Consider the following 18104-nt stretch of genomic DNA (forward strand, 5'->3'; position numbering starts at 1 on the left):
TATATAATGAAAACCATTTTAAGGCTTTGGTAGTTGCACCAAATACTGTGAGATACTGGAGTTCTTTGAAAATATGACAACATTAAAAGCAGATTATGTTACTTTATTTCTCTGGACATACACTTTTGCTCTGCTTATGTGAATGGGCTCTACAGTCAACTAAGTTGTGCTCAACTTCAAAATACATCTTTGAAGTGAACAAAATAAAACTGACATCCATGAACACATCATTTTGCAGGATCACTATTACAAGGCTGTACAAAAAAAAAAACCTACAACTCATTTTACATTGGAAATGTAATTATCCTACAGTGGTTCCATATTTCACAGACATAACAAGTTTGCTGGATAGTCAAATTGAAATTAAACCTGAGAACCTGAAAATGTCATCTGGTAAGTGTTCTCACTTGATTTCATCTGCACTCAGAGGGGCCCAAAGCCACTGGATCTCAGTGTGGTTTCAAAGTTCTCTGCACTAACACAGACTCAGAACTTCAGTGAGTATCTCAAAGAATGCAGAAACCAGGCACAAGAGAGATATTAATGCTGTGACCAAGCACCAGTTACTTGAATGAAAATCGGGAATGGTACTTCCAGCACAGATCCTAGAAAAATTGCTGTATTTTTCATGGATACAACTGCATAAATGCATAGTGAGACACAAACCCAACAATGAAGAAAAATATACAGCAACACAGCAGTTGTGCTGGCTTCACAAGGCAATAACTACAGACATGGGCTTTTCATTTAAAGCAATTCTTCTTTTGAAACTCTTATTTACTAGCCTGTCTAGTGGGCTGACATACAGCCATGTCGCTCCATTTAAGAAAAATATAAAGGCATTAAGTGCACATATAATTGGATTAGAGTAAAATACTTAATTTCTGCAAATAGATTGCATTAAAAAATAGCAGAGACTAAGTGCTTGAGACTAGTACAGAGATTATGCTGAATATTAAGTGAAGAAGTAGCTGAGGACATGTTTCAAGAAAAGCTTGCCATAGTGGGCAGAGAACAATAATCATTCCATGCTAGAAGAAAATAAACCACCTATTTGAGGGACGTGACAAATTGATGATTCCAGAAATATTATCTACTTCCCACTTGTTTTAAAATACAGTTCCCTTTTCCTGAAAAAAGCAATATGGGGGTGTGTATACTTTTAACACCACAAATTTAACATAATATGGTGACAACTATGACAAAGTAAAAAGGCCTCAGAATAGAGGTGATGTATTATCACAGGCATTAAAATAAAACCAAAACAAGATAGTGGAGCAAACAGACAATGTAGAACTTTTCAATAGCACCCGGAAAACTGCAGGGGGAATTTTTTTTTAAATGGTTAGATATCACTTAGCAAGCAAATGATATCAGAAATTCATACAAAGATCATGACTCTAACAAAGGAGCGAGAAACTCAAATCTACTCTTACTTTGTAACTCAATAGCTAACAGCAGCATCAGCATATTCAAAATTATAACATATAGAATGTGGAAATTTAAATTATTTACAAATCTGTCAAGCTGAATCCTGGACAGGTTGGGAGGAATTGAAATAAGTTTTGAATAGATACATGAAGGCTTCAGCTTAAGGTATAGTCTTTCTCAAAATGTCAGATTCAATTTCAAAAAACCCAGCCAAACAGAAAGATAAATTATACTGCAATTAAGTAAACCAATGCTACAGTCTATCCAGAATACCAAATGCTGCACTTTTCACTTGATCATATAAAACTTGAAAAGTTACAGGTGTTTTGGAAGCAGAAGTAACAGAGCAAAATTGTTAGGATAACAAAACATTTGTCACATAGGGAAACTAGCGACTAGTTTTCTTCTGAGGAGTACTGCTGAGCTATTCTGTTTATTCTTGGAAAATGAGCTTCTGTAAAAGAAAACAACCATCACTAGAGGGTGCCTCAATGTCCCCATGCAATCAATTCTGAAAATTGTTTGGACTCCATCTGTCAACAGCATAGCACTTCCTAGCCCAAGCTGACACAGTGAGACTCAAAAAACATACAGAAGGAAAGTATACAGACCCTGAAGAGCTGGAAACATCCCTTCTTAAAAATTTGTCTGTACCATATTTTATTAAAATGTGTTTAAGGATAATATATATATTTTAGTTTGGTAAAACTTGACATTGATGAAAAACTAAGTATGTTTATACTTCATTAGATTTTTCACTCTACTGATTTTTTAATATTCTGCTCTTAATTAGCTCTTTTACACATCCTATTTAGGTAAACCATAAACCCATGCAGAAAGATTACACATCCAGTTCTAGCAGTTTCCCACAACCATATTACTCTCTTACACTCTCCTACTTTGTAGGAGTATTTAATGTGTGAGAGTGAAAACAACATGTCAATAATTCTACACATCTTCAAACCCACTTCAAGCACAGATTATGAGGTTTACAGTATCATTAGGGCTGGAAGGCACTTCTGGAGATCATCCAATCCAAGCCCCATGGCAAGGTAGGGTCACCCAGAGCAGCTAGCACAGGAATGTGTCCTGGTGGGCTTTGAATATCTCCAGAGTGGGAGACTCCACAACCTCCTTGGGCAGCTTTTTCCAGTGCTCTGCTCTACACTCTATGTAAATAAGATCCTTCTCATGTTGAAGTGAAACTTTTCTTTTAGCTTATGACCATTACTCTGTGTCCTGTCACTAGGCACCACTGATAAGTCTGGCACCATCCTCTTGGTATCTGCATTAATGAAATCCCTTCTCAGTCTTCTCCAGACTAAAAAGGCACAGCTTCCACAGTCTCTTTTCATAAGAGAAATAGGCCAGACCTCTCAGCATCTTCACGGCCTTCCACTGGACCCTCTCCAGTAGCTCCATGCCTTTCTTTGTGCTGAGGAGCCCACAGCTGAACACAGCACTCCAGAACTGGCCTCACTAGGGCGACTATAGGTTCCTGGATGTGCTGGCCACACAATTCCTGATGCACCCCAGGATACCATTGGCCCTCCTTGGCACAAAGGCACTGCTGGCTGCTTTGTCACCCACCAAATCTCCCACGTCCTTTTCAGCAGAGCTAATCTTGAGCAGGTCAGTCCCCAGCCTGTGATGTACTTGGAGTTATTCCTCCCCGGGGCAGGACCCTACACTTGCCCTTGTTGAACCTCACTAAGTTTCCCTCTGCCCAGCTCTCCAGCCTATCAAGGTCCCACTGAATGGCAGCAGAGCCCTCAGGTGTATCAGCCACTCCCCCAGGTTTGTACTGTTGGGGAAGATGAAACTGAGGAATCTTGCAAATATGAATGCTCAGATTCTGGGAATTGTTGGAGAAGGTAGAACAGGAAAGCCCTAGTTACTGAATTACCATAAACACAATAGGATGGCTCACCGAAGCTAATCCACTCTTAACTAAACAATGCTTTTGGCCAGAGGGCAAGGCCAAAAGACACAAAAGACTGACCTGCACCCAAAGATTAGATCTTAGAGTTTAGAATGTCACATGCTATGCTAATATAAGAATTCCTATAGGCTGTGTGTAATTGCTATAGAATTAGTATTTTGTATTAGATTGGTTCTTAGGGATTAGAATATTCATGATGGAAGTGAATTTATTGTGTTACAAACGGGAAGTCACTCTCTTCTCTTCTCCTCTTCTTCTCTTCTCTCTTTCTCTTCCTATCTTTACTCCTTGCTCTTCTTCTCCCACTTCTGCTCTCCTTTCCCTCTCCCTTTACCCCAATATCCTTTTAACCCATTACTCCTCTCCTCTTCTTCCTCTCTTCTCTCTTTTCTTTTCCTCTTCTCTTCCCCTCTTTACCTTCTTTACTCTCTCTCTATACCCTCCTTCTTCTCTCTTTCTCTCCCCCTTTTTATCTCTTTAATCTGCACGTAGCTGTGCCGAGCAGCTCCTAGCAGACTCCTTATAATAAACTGCAACTGTAGCTTTTAGCATTTACAGAGCGTCTGAGTCTTGTCCCTCGTGTCCACCCTGATACAAAGAGTCCAGGAGTCTCCCGCATTGTACCACCAGAAAACCTGCTGAGGGTACATTCTATCCCATGTCCAGGTCACTGATAAACAAACTGAATGAGACTGGACTCACTACTGGTGAATGCCACAGACTACAGGCCTCCTACTCTGCTGATCACGACCCTCTGAGCTCTGCCATTCAGCCAGCTCTTGATCCACCTCCCTGACCATCCATCTAACGCACATTTCCCGAGCTCACCTGCAGGATAGCATGGGAGACAGTGCAAAACCCTTGTGAAGCCAAGACGGACAACACCCATTGCTCTACCCCCACTGATCCATCCTGCCATAACAGGCAGAAATGAGACTGATTTCCCCACGGCAGAGCCATGCTGACTACTCCAGATCACCCTCTTTTCTCCTGCATGCTTGGTGATGACCTCTGGGATGATCTGTTCCACCACCTTCCCAGGGATGGACAAAGGCTGAGGGGCCGGTCCACGTCCAATTATACAAATACCGCAGGTCTACATAAGTATATCTGAAAAACCTAAAAGCATTTCATAACCTAACCACATTTAAATGCGACAGGAGCACGCCTTTCGAGTGCAGCGCTGCCGTTTGCGGCCGCAGGGAACCTCGGAGCGGAGACACGGCCCAAGAACAGCGCCGGGAGCTGCAGCCAGAGCCCGGCAGAGCCGCCCGGCCGCCGCAGTCACTCACCGCGCTCTGCCTCGGCGGCGGCGCCGGGCCGTGCTGCCGACATGGTGCTGCCGCGCTCGGCCGCGGCCCGGCGGGACCGCAGCGTCCGGCGGCTGCGGCGGCAAGGGAAAGGCGGCGGCGGGAAGGGAACGGCTGCGGTGGGAAGGGAGAGGCTGCGGGACGGGAAGGGAAAGGCGGCGGCGGTGGCGGCATCAGCGCGGCCGGGCCGGGCCGGGAGCGGCTGCGGGAGCGGGAGCGGGAGCGCGCCCCGGCCCTCAGCGGGGCAGAGCGAGTGCGCGTGCGCGGGGCTGCGCGTGCGCGCGGGCCGGGAGCGCGCGGCCGAGGACAGACGGACGGACAGACGGACACGCGACAGCTTCACACCTATATATTCTACATGTACAAATATGGATATCTGCCTTACCTTCACAGTTCATCTCCTCGTACCGTAGGGGTTTGGGCTTTCTTTTCCCCTCCTGACATTTTACTGTTTAAGCGCGGTTACCTCGAAAGCTCCTCTGCAGATGAGAAAACAGAATAAATTCTTGGTTTTGCAACCTACGCAAGGCTAAATACATTTAACCAATTAAACTAAGTGTGGATCAATACGAAATAGAATTTAAAAAAAAACTACAAATCCAAAACACATTAAGGGTGCCTACTTCCAGCAGTAGGGGTTGCAGTGTATTTGTACAGAAATTAATTATGTAGAATTGAATTAACTAGAATGATACTGAATGGATGAGAAGAGCTTAAGAGAGAGTCTTGGCTTACTTATTTCGCTTTTCACAGCTATATATATAAAAGATTCCTATTATTCCCAGTGGAAAATGATCGTATACCATGTTTGTCTCTATGAACTGGACACTAACCTCCATGATTATCATTGGGATTCTTCACTGCAGTTCACCTGGGCAGTGTTTGACACCTGGCTGTCACAAGCAACACAGGAATTACTCATGAAAGATGCTTCTATATGTGCATCATGATCATGAGAGATGTTCCACCTAACATTTTTCCCCCAGACGTTTAAATTACACTATTTAATACACAGGCTTAGTATATGTAAAAAGCCTTTTTTTTTTTTTTTCATAAAGGAATGCTTAAAAATATATGTAGCCATTTAATTATTCCATGTAATAGTAATGTGGGCTTGTACATGCTGTATGAATACTCTTGTTATTTTTATTTTTTACATAAACAACCCATCTGTGATGCATAAAGCTCACTGAAATATTCAGATCACAGGGAGGTGTTCAATCCCTTTCCTCCCCGCTTTCAGCATTGAAATCACTTCTACCCACCAAATTTCTTTGGTTTTGTTTGCACTAGGAAGTGGCTCTTGGTCACAAGCATTGGGGAAAGTTTTACATTTATATCTACACAACTTAGGTTGTTGCTACTGTTACTGCAGGTTCCTGTCCTGCTTTACCTTTCCCAGATGGAAAAACAGCCATGGCTTTACTTGTTCCTGGCACAAAGCTTGTGCCAGCATAGCTGAACCCATGCAAAACCCCAGATGAAGTAAATCACAACAGCATAGTTTACTCTGGATTTTAAAATCCCCATGAAACAGCTTATGGGAGTAAAATGTGGGACCTTTTTGTGTACCTGGCTAAATCCTTGGCAAGAGGGCTGAGGCTGACACAGCCTGTGGTTTCCTTGTCACTTCTTACTGGGTGTGTACAGGTTTATGCATACTTGCTTCAAAACGTGCTTCCAGCCCAGCCTAGAAAATACAGAGTGATCTTCATATCCCTCCTTATCTCTCATGAGGTACCTAATGGAAAAGGAGAAGTTATCTCCTGCCTGAGGCTTAGCTTTACCAACTACTGTCCTGAACTATTATCAGATTTCTAAATATATCTATCAGATATCTAAATATATCTCAACACAGAAGACTAAGCACCCTTAGCAAGTGGCTTTCTAAGAAAAAGGTAACTCCCTCCCAAACCACCTGGGCATTTTCCTCAGCACCACTTCCCTCAGTATGTCTCACCTGGCTGAGGGTTATGTAAAAATGGCCACATTTCCCTGCTGCTGGCCAGGTTCATCAAATACCCTTTTCACAGCACAAGAAATACAGCACTGCAAGAAGCAGCAACCCTTTTATCACTTGGCACATCAATCCCTTTTTCATATCAAGCTTTATGTATCAAATTTAAACAGTCTTTCCTGAAGGCACATGTAAATGTAGAACACTGACAATATTGAAGAAGTGCTTTATGGCAGCTTTCTTTAACAGTTTGGTAGCATTTCTTGAAGTTAAGTACTATAACAGACACTTTAAAATGTAATAAACAACTGGATGCAAGAACTGTAAAGCTCTCCACTAGCTCAGAGGTGGTTTCCAAGCACTGAAAACTAACAACAGAAACAGAGAAGTTTCTCTTACTGCTCTTAAAAAAAAAAAAAAAAGCATCAAAAGTACCTAGAAAATAATTTAGAGGATTTTGTGTTACTTAAATCTGTCTCATTCATGAAAGTACATTGTATTCAGTGGCACTGAAACAGAGCTTAAGGAAAATGTTTGTTTCCTACATGGGTTTTCTTATACAGCAGCTCTTGGATCACAGACAAGAGCCAAACACCACACTCCCCCTAAAAGCAGTGCCTCTGCTGTACTTTTAAAGAGAAAGGGTCAGATTAAACCACTAAAACACTTCTGGCAAACTTCTTTTTGTAAACGATTTCATCTGCAGTAAAAGGGAAATCATAAATAAAATATGGAGAGGATGCAGCTCCAGCAGACCATTTCAGTTGCTGCAGTGATTTTAAGAAGCAAATATCCACAGTATATTTTTACAGGGTCAAGAATGGTTATTTCAGACTGAAGTACAATAAAATAACTCAAAAAACCCTCATCCTAACTTTAAGTATCTAACTTTGCTAAATTATCTGACTTAATTTCTGTGTACTTCTTCTAAAGTAAGTGGAGGAGCGGCACAGACCTTCTTAGAACTTGTATGAACCAGAGCAGTGATTCCTAAATATCAATCACTTATGGAAGAGACTGGTTCACTCTGTTGACTAAAGAAAGGTGTTAAACCTCTAATTCAGACTATATGACAATATTTCAGCAAGTATTATTATTTTTTTTTTAATATTTAGAAATATATAGTTTAGAAACCCTTAAATTCACTCTGAAAAAAATCCCTGGAAACTTCATGTAAGGATAAATCCCTGAAGTTGATTGTTAGTAGCCAGTTGTTTTCCTAGTGCTCTCTTTGTTCCAATGTATTAAAGTACTTGGAGTAACTACTGGAAATGCATCAAGGGAACAACACTGCATTATTCTTTACAGGGGACATTTACAAATCAGCATCAGCCTCAGCAAATTTCTTAGCTTGTCATTTGGGGAAAAAATTACAGGAAACATAGCAGAATTAAGAGATGTCATCTCTCTGATGCTGTTATTGGTAAAACAGGCTTTTTGCCACCCCATGATTAAAAAAAATTACCAGTAAATGCTCAGAAGCAAGAAAAATTATAACTTCCTAGAGTTACCAATATGCTTTAATATTTCTGTAGCAGAAAAAAGAAAAGGATATGAAATCTATGATAGTTGTTTTAGGGCCTGCTTAAAGGGAATCACACTTTTGAAGCCCTTGTTAGAGAAACATAGGAGGGATAGTTTATCTGCTTGTTAAATGCTCATAACCAGCTTATGTTGATACTAGGAATGGCAGAAATGTCAGCACTGTGAGATGGTTTGTAGAAATGTGGGTTGTTTTATATACCACCCCTAATTTTTGTAGCTACAAAGGGATTTATAACTTTTGAGTCAAGTCTGGAGAGGAGTATTTTCTGCTGCACTGAATTGTTAACAAAATAATTTCTGATGTTAACATGTGTATTAATATCTCTAGTATGATCAGAATAAACAAAATTGAGAATACTAAATGGAGTTATTGGACCTATTTATAATTGTCTGTATATAAACAATCCCTATAACATCAGGTCTATTACTGCAAAGTTTTAGTAGTTGGAATCACAAAAAGAGAGATGGATAAATTACTTCTTCTTTCTGAATACTATAGTAAGAAGGAAACTATGGGAAGAAGTAAACACAGTAGTTAAAAGAGATAAGAAGTACACATTTTTAATTGTAGAAAGAGTAACTGTCATAGCTAGAAACATTTGACATGACAGAAGGTTTCAGGAAAAGGAAAGATCTCTAATAGGGGGACAGATTTCTTAGGGTAACATGCACAACACACATCTCTTTTATCTGCTAAGAATCACTGCATGAGGGACTGTAGAAATGATCCAGTGGGTGAAACTTCATACAAAATTTTGGCAAGAACTCAGGTTCAAGATCTTGTTTTCCTAATAAGTCCCAAAAATATACTCCAGTATCAGAAACAGTTGTACAAACAGTTTAAATAATGGACAAATATGAACAGCATTTATGTAAGGGACATTTTTATGAGACCATAAAGGAGAAGTTGGGAACCTTTGCTTAACAGGATGGAAAGCTGCTTAAAAACACATGTCAGTGCAATGACTCTGCTCACAGGAGACATGCAGAATCCAAAGCACATGTTTCCTGGGGTGGAGGACAAGTCATTTATCTTGGTCAGCATTATAAAAACAAAGGCCAGCCTAATGCCATTGGTTACACTGGGCAGCAGACCTTGTGCTCCTCATGAGGTGGTGTGAGCTGCTCTGCTTTGCTAGGTGTGACACTGTCACACTTGGCCATTAATCAAATGCTTGGCTTCTAGAACAGGCAGAGTAGATGGAGCTTGTTTTGCCCATGATGCAGGATGCCCCAGGAGCTGGTAGGGGCATCATAGACCCCTAGTTCAGGGTTGAAACATTTTAAAACTCTACAGGGGACAAAGAGCAATGGAGTTATTTCTCAGGCTTTGAGGAAAATATAAGCTTTGCTTTGCCATATACACCTCTTATTGCCTGCCTAGAATCAAAGTCAAAATTTGTAAAATCAACAAAGGGAAACAGCAGGTGTTACAAGCCACATACAGCATTTACAGAATAAGAATGCATGTTGCTGTGTTCTTAGAATAGGAATTTAGGTATTATGTGCAACCCTACAGTGATCCCAATTTCAGGGAAGTTACAAACACGAAAGAACAAATTCTGCTTATCCTAATTATTTTTAAACTGATCACACCTTACTCCAACATGACAGAAATCACAAGTAACATTTCCTGTGATTTGTCACATGCAGTTTAGAAGTCTGTGTTCACACACCAGAATGCCTGACAAAATGTGCATGAATGCAGGTGGTGCCTGGAAGGGAAATCACATCAGTGATAGGCAAGTTTTCAGATGGTGAGACATTGTTGTTTAGCTCAAAAGTTTCAGGTCTTTTTCACTTTCTTCTGAGGCTAGAGACAACACTTCATTGAAAGTACTGAAAGAAAAATCACTGCTGGTACATTTCCTTCGTTTATAATCGTTTCTAAAAATCCCACCTTCTTCTTGCAAAAAATTTACTTAAGAGCCCACTGAGAACCATAGTTCATTTATTTTTTCAATAATTCAGTATTTTTCTCCCTTTAAGATGGCATAAACAAGGTTACTCTACTACAGAGATTATTTTACAAATTCTGCCTTATATTTTGTGTTGGATTTAAGATTTAGGACACTTTCTTTAAAGCTGAAAAGAAACAAATTTATTGTTTTTTACTTTAGTGTGAGTAGAATCACTCCAGGATTCATTTAAGCATCCTTAAAAATTTCAATAATTTTTTATATACTTAAGTGTATTGAATTTGGAGGCATGAGAAGATTGCTAGCCCATCTTAATATCTTGCAAAATTTTATGGAGACCAGTCAAATTACTTCAAGTTGAAGTTGTCCCAGGAAAAACTCAAGCAATACTTAATGGAAGATCTGTCAAGAGGACACTTCCATCATTATCAGGGTACTCTGTTCTCATAAACCCACATCTTCTTTCTAATTTTGAAACATTGATAAAGTGCCAAATTAAATTATGCCAATTTCTCCACTTATCAGATTTTTCTTGAAGAGCAGACATCTTATTTAACTGTTACCATCTCAAAGGCTAAATTAAGTTAGTAACTTACATACAGGTGAAGACATGGGTACCTCCTGATTCCTTCTTTCTTAATATAAATCTTTAATACAGGGTCATCCAAACAGAGATTTACCCCACCTATTTCTTTGCAGGGGTAACAGGGGAGCCAACAACTGATTTAACCTACACAGTGATCTTTGAACTTTTAGAAATTAAAGTCAAGTAAAAGAAATTTTGCACTAATATTTGCCACTGCAAGAACCATCTGCATGGAGGAAAAATCTCTTTACACCTCTTCCAGCAGGTAGCTTCCAAAATTATATCAAAATTATACTCAGAATTGAGGAATATAAGAAAAATAATCCAAAGCAACTTCCTCTTTGTGCATATTTGCTATTAAAATATATGTGTATAACATATCTAATTAATTTTTCTTTTCCTTTAGGTAGTAACTTTCAGTAATTGGTCTGATATATGCAGCTAGGACAAAAACAGGTATTAGTGACTGAGGATTTCGTGACAGTATTTTGAAATTTCTTCCTGTGGATGTGAGGAAGAATTATGCCTCTGAAATTCAGAAATGCTGACTTAATCTCAGTTGGGAATGTTGACATAAGGAATTACAGAAAAATGTGTATGACCTCTAAATGCTCTCTGAGCTGAAGTCTAGATAGTTTATACTGAAAGGAATAAATTGCTTCTTGAAAGAATTACTCATTGGTAAAGACAGTGGTATATTGCTTTCTCAACTCTATCTTTTTCCTGTTTACTTTCATGTATTATTTCTTGGATGGGACTCATCAGCTACTGAAAGACATATCCAAAGCAAGCCCCATTTCCACACACAGCTGAAGTTCTGGCTGACCAAACTGCTTAGTACAGCTTTAGTTATATTTTTATTTATAGTTTATAGCTTTATTTATAGCTTATATTTTATTTATTATAAATATTTATATTATTTATATTATTTTTATTTATAAATATTTATATTCATTATTTATAGTTTTTATTTCATTTATTTATAGTATATCATTTTATGTATAGTTTATTTTAGTTTTTTTTTTTTAGTTTATATTTTTAGTTATATAATTATTCTAATATGAATGAACTGCCAATGGATAAGTAAATCAATAAGTGAAATCTAATTTATTCAGTAAATACCTTAGTGAATGAATATGAATAGAACCTAGTGGGTGACCTGTGGAAGGTCAATGGAGTATTAAATGAATTGCAACAACTAATGTAACATACTGGTAGGAAATTAAATAAGTTGCTTCCAGTTTTGTATATTTTTGCTTATCCTAATAGTAGCTAAATGGTGCTAGGTAGATTTAAAAAGATTTTAAGAATGTAGATAATTTTCTCAGTACTGATGTCCATTAGTAATTATTTCCTCTATATTGTCTCAGCATTGTAAAATATTGAGGACCTATTGATCCTGTAAAAATTGTATAACAGCCTAACCATACAAACCTGAATACCAGCAGTCAAGAAAGTGAAAGTATTTTTTCTATGTAACATACTCATAAACATTTGAAAATGTAGATAGATATTAAACTAATTATCTATGTTAAAAATCTTCAGCAGTGAAATATGTGACTAACTTTTTCCTTAATGTCACTCTACCAAGAATAAAGAATGTCTGAAAGAGTAGAAGACTGTGGAGAGCTGTTTTGTTTCAAATAACTTTATTTTTACTTATTTATCTTTACATACATATATCCCAAGTAAATGTATATATACTTCGACTTAAGAATCTCGGGAATACTGATGTTCTTGATATTGTTTGACAGTTTCCTGATGGTTTGAATTCTTGCAGCCTTGATCAGGAAGCCCAAGAGTTGATACTGCACTAAGGACATGCTTCCTCCTGGAAGATTCTCCTGGTGACACTTACTTCTCTCTGTGGACTGTGAGCAAAGGCTAGATGATTAATTTGATCTGGATGCCTAATTTTATATGTCATTGTGGCATGTGTAGAATGACCAATATATTGTGTAGAAATCACAGCTTAATTTCAAATTTGATCATGAAGAAATTTTGCTCTTTGTTATTCTTCAATGTTTTGGAGCCAACCAGACCTCCCCATGTTTTGGTGTGAATTGTGGGAAGACATCAGCCCAAGATATTTTCCATATAAATTCAAATTTAGACAGATAAATACTTCAAATGCAATATCATGTCATCAAATTTGATGTATTTTCAAATAATATACTAGCAATAGCAATGATTTACTTTAGGATGATGTCTTGAGACTCTTAATGAGGGCAGGAACACATGTTACTTGTATACATATGTTGTCCATATGTGTAATGGAAGTATTCTTCTTGCCAAAACCTATAGAAATAATTCAATAGAGTTACTTATTTTTAACTCTTCATGCCAAAATATTAAACTGTTCAAAAAAGTATAGAATCCAAATGGGAAAACTTTGGGAAACTAAACTTACTCTTCTATCATTTTACAAACATAAATCTAAATTTGCTAAGAAAAGGAAAGCAATAACTCTTGGTTTACTTTTTTTCCATGGTGTCATTTTCAACATGGGTGTGGTTAAAATACCTCTTTTATATTGGATTGCTTTTACAGATTTTTTGCATGGGATCAGTTTGCTTATAGTTAGGATTGCAACCAGGAATATTTCACTATAAAGCTGTACATTTTCTCTGTTTAATTGAAAAAAATTAGTTTTGTCTGAAAATTTCCAGATGTATTAAAAGATATATTTGTATTAAAATTTCCAGATGTATATTATAACTACAATACATTTCTGTAGAGTCTGGAGAAAATTGGTCATACTCTTTCCTTAAGTCTGTGTTTATCAGATTTTCAGATATTATTAGATAATTAGATAATTATTAGATCATAATCTAAAATTTCCATTAGCTGCTTTTGCTGCATGATACTTATTTTGGGTCCAGTCCTGCATCTATTGAATTAGATTTCCTGGGATTCATGGGCTACATATGGTCCTTGTTCTGTCCTGTGGAATTCAGTGCAGGCAGCACTGAGCAATGCTGATGGTCTTTGTGCCTCAGACAGGCACTGATGGCTGTGAAGCATCAGCATCAATCATAATTGTAAATGATGATTGGACTGCATTTTGCACTCATATTGTCCTTAATTTGCAGATGTATAAATGATTGTACAGCAGGGTGATAAACTGAATCTCCAAGTGTTCTCTTCCATATTTTTCACAGAAAGCAGCCTTTGTGTGACACTAATAAATTAGATGTCTAGTTAGAAAAATAATCTACCATTGTCTTCTATCAGACATCTCTCACTGTCAAATAAAATAATGGCTGCACAAGCATTGCCAGTGTGATTTGTGGTCAGGGCTTTGCACCTGTTCACTGCATAAAGCAGCAGTCATGTACTCACAGCCAGGAATGCTGATGTGGGAGGAGGTGAGGGCATGGGCACAGAGGCACAGACTGATGGTCCACACATAACTGTTCTGGTTCTGCAACCTCAGCAGCATCTTTGTGTCATTTTGTCTGGTTGTAACTGTCTTAATCCATCAAGCACACAGAAAAAACAGAGAAATTTCCTTCTGCTTTGGTCATAACTAAAGTGGGTTCAAGAGTTGTGCAACACAGACCACTAATATTTAGTGTTATCTGAATAACTGTTAGGAATGGCAGGCCTCTGTAAATTTGGGACTAAAAAAAGATTGTAAATTCTTGGAAAGTAAGAGGACCCAAAGAAAGATTGCCAGTCTTTACTGGTGTGGAATGCTGGAGAACTCATGATGGTTCTAAATTCTTTTGTTAGGTGCTGCCCCTGCTAAAATGTGGGGATTGATAAAGTTTCTCACCAATGGACCTTGCTGTGCTCATATCTGATAGATAAATGTGCCAAGTGCTACCAGATATTTCATCTCCAGATGGGTGCAGATGGTGATTAAATCACCTCTTAACCTCATTGACAAGAAAAGTAAATTGACCTTGTTATATCTCTTGTGTAATCCCCGTGAATAGGAGTACAAACATGTTTTTTTTCAACTTTCAAGTAAGTTTTTGAAACACTGACAGAAGTCGTTGCTTTCTAGGTAACCACTATTCGTCCCTGCTTTTAATTCCGTTTATCATACATCCAAATGGCAACAGCTCTACTTTTATTCCTCCTATTTAGCTGATAATCCATGAGGTCCCATGTACCTTTTCCAAGTTCATTGATTTGCTGAATGCAGTTTTTCATCTTGTATGTGACCTACATTTATTTCATTGCATTTGGCCATATGGAAATATAACTTCTGCTTTAATGATGTGACTCAGTTTCATATAATTTCCTCTGATTAGTGATTACTGTCCTGTCATTTTTGGGCATCCACAATTATCTTCAGCAAAAGGTTTATGCTTTTTATTCCACATTTCTCATAAAGGTAGTAGATAGCATTTAAAGAATAGCAAAGACACTTGGAATTACACTGAAAATACCTGCTGAATACTGACTATCTCCAAGTTTTCAGATCTTCCAGTTTTTAGTTTCTTTATATGTTTGATAGCTTTGTTCTAGTCTTTTATGGCTGCTATTGAATGGTTCTCAGTTAGTACAAATCTTCATGTACTTATTGGGAGTTGGTTAGTTATGAATGCTATTTGTTGGTGTAAATATCAGATGGGACTGTTCTTGTGACCTGGGTAGTGGCATCCTGAAACAACCATTCCTATGTTATGCCTCTCCTATCTGTTTTTAATGTATTGCCTGTCTTAAAATGACCAAAGATGACATTGCAGTGAATTGTTCAATTTTACTTTAATGTAATATACAAAATATCCATTTAAAATTGCAACTTAATACATTTTATATAAAAACCAATGTACAGTATCTTAAATTTGTTTAAATAGTATTATAAACGTAAATTTAGGGAAGAGTCAGTCCTGGAGTTTTGCAGTCTTTTGTTAATTACAGTTCATTTTGATATCCCTGCTGTTCATTAAAAAGTCCATCCTAGATTCTAGAAATCTCCTTATGAGCTCAGATTTGGTTCTAATCAGAACAGGAATTAACTCCCAGATTTTTATTTTTTTTTTTTTTTCGTTTCAACTTTGTTTTCCCCACACAGGTGAGTAAAGTCCTGTGCTGGGGCCTCCAGTTTGAATGTCATTTGGCATCTGCTTCAGAGCTCGTCTTCATCTGATAAAGCATCTAGGTAATCTGTATCAACATACAAGAGAAACCCAGAGAACAAGCTGTCTGCCCACGTTGGATCAGAAAAGAGGCCGTTTTGGTCACTGTAGAAGATTTCAAGCCATACTTCATCCTCTGGCTGAAGGTAGATCACTGTGGATCCGGAGGCTACATCGTGGTTGCCCGTGTTGGCATCGAAAGTCTTGATCCGGTACTTCCCATTGTGGACCAGCCCAATTGCAAGGTGCTTGTTTGCCAAGGTGATATCATAAGAAAAGTAATAAATCCCTGGGATGGCACAGATGAACTTTCCTGTGGACGGGTTGTAGTGCTCCCCCTCGTTGAAGAGGACTTTGTTGAATACGATTGGTAATCTCTCCTCGGGGTAGCTCGTGGTGATGCCGACAGAAAAGGCAGATTTCAGCACTATCCTTCCACACTTGCAGACCCCTGGTGCACCTGGCTCTCCTCGGTCTCCTTTATCTCCCTTAGGTCCAGGTGGTCCAGCTGGACCTACGTCACCTTTGGCACCCACCAATCCTCCAGGTCCTTTCTTACCAGACTCACCTTGGTCTCCTTTCTCTCCAGCTGGTCCCAATGGCCCAGTCTTTCCTCTTAAACCTTCAAAAACATTTTAAGTTAGTTAATGGTTGCACATATCACCTCAGTAAATGATTGTGTGGGCTACTGTGTGTGCCTGAACAAACAAGAAAAACATGGTCAGAATTTCAAAACAGTCTAGGAATACTTCCAAAATTTTCTAGTAAGTTTGCAAAAGGTATGCCAGAACAAATGACCAGACTTCACAGCCTGCAGATCCTTTGTTTCTACATTCCTACTTAACTTCATGTGTCTTGATTAAATAATTTTATATGTAATCAGTCTAATGCTGCCTGAACTACAGGTGCTGCTGATGGCAAGGACAGCAGCATGACTACCTATGTAGTGACACTTGTGCACTAAATATTTCCTACAAATAGAGCATTTTTAGTGCATACTTAAGAACCTGCTAATCTTTTATGCCTGGCTAATGGCACAGGTGAGACTATTTATTTATTTATTTGACACCACACATACTTAGTTCTTCCCAAATTTTTTTCTTAGCATCTGTGCAAAGAGAGGTTGTGCATTTACATTTCTTTACACTGGTATAACTACGTGCATTTTAGACATATGTAAAATATACATGCATATTTTTTTTCTCTCACTGTATTTATATATGCATCATGCTTAAACCCACATACACACATTCATCATATATATATACATCATATACATATATATATATTTGTATGTATGTTTATATACAGACATACACCTATATATATATATATATAGATATGTATGTATAATAGTGATGATGAAATTCTTGTACTAGTGTGTTAGGTTACACAAATATTCAATACCTGCACTCCCTTTTTCACCTTTTTCTCCCTTCCTGCCATCTCTGCCATCTCTTCCAGGAAGACCAATGCGTCCATGTGGCCCTGGGGACCCGTTGGCTCCAGGGGGCCCTGCAGGGCCTGGCAAACCTGGGATGCTACAGATATATCTGGTGTAGTAATTCTCTCCTTTGGCCTGGCTTTGAAGAGGTTGTTCACTTGTGTAGATGGCAAAACTTGTAATGTACAGCAGCACAAACATCCTTGGATCTGGGAAAAAAAAATTAATGAGACACTCTAGTCACATGCAAATAGCTCTGAATATGCAAATGAGTGTGGTACTGTGGTGCATGATGCACAAGTAGAGGTGTAGACCTCATTCTGGAATTTCTGCATTACCAACATCCATGTAAGAGGCAAGGAGGAAAGTCTGTCAGATTTCTGCTTTTTCTGGGCACTGTACATGGTGCTGTATGTCTTTCAAGTAAGTAAGTGTAGACTGACACGGTGCAACTGGTGAATATCAGCCTTTTGGGGCCAAAAACATAAATAAATGTTGACACATGAAAAAATAATCTGGATTTTTTCAATGCAAAGACTTTTGATTGCATAGTTTGTTTTTCTTCCAGGCATCATTTGGGCCCTATATAAGCTTTACAGATAAAAGCCCTCTTTCTGAAGGGAGTTAGTCTGTGCTAGGGGCAGGTGCCTGGAGTGAGGATAAAGCTTACACCTTCATTTCATTTTGAAATTTACCCTTTTGGAGGCAAATAAATCTCCAGTTTAAATAACTGCAGCAGAAACTTGCTGAAGCTGCAGAAAGATGGCAGGTAGAGAGCTACAGCTTCAGTGCCTCTTGGAAAGAGCACAAATAAACACCCTAATCCATCAGGGGGAACAGGCAGCTGCCCTGCCCTGCAGGGGATGGTGGAGTGTGA

General features: G+C 38.5%; 1 protein-coding gene across 3 annotated transcripts in view; it reads right to left on the reverse strand.

Annotated features, from left to right (window-relative positions):
• The window catches only part of LOC130252567 (complement C1q tumor necrosis factor-related protein 7), a 114406-nt gene that overhangs the window by 48761 nt on the left and 47541 nt on the right, over positions 1–18104 (reverse strand). For 2 of the 3 annotated variants that reach the window (XM_056490233.1, XM_056490232.1), the window contains exons 3-4: positions 17191–17436; positions 15672–16405 (exon numbers count right to left, since the gene is read on the reverse strand). In XM_056490233.1, coding sequence (XP_056346208.1) covers positions 15774–16405; positions 17191–17428 — 870 coding nt within the window. In that variant the 5' untranslated portion in view covers positions 17429–17436 and the 3' untranslated portion in view covers positions 15672–15773. Of the gene's footprint in view, positions 1–4665; positions 16406–17190; positions 17437–18104 lie in introns of those variants that run through there. The other variant, XM_056490231.1, reaches the window with a different exon arrangement.

Source organism: Oenanthe melanoleuca, chromosome 4 (genome assembly GCF_029582105.1).
Source record: "Oenanthe melanoleuca isolate GR-GAL-2019-014 chromosome 4, OMel1.0, whole genome shotgun sequence".
Taxonomy (NCBI): Eukaryota; Metazoa; Chordata; class Aves; order Passeriformes; family Muscicapidae; genus Oenanthe; species Oenanthe melanoleuca.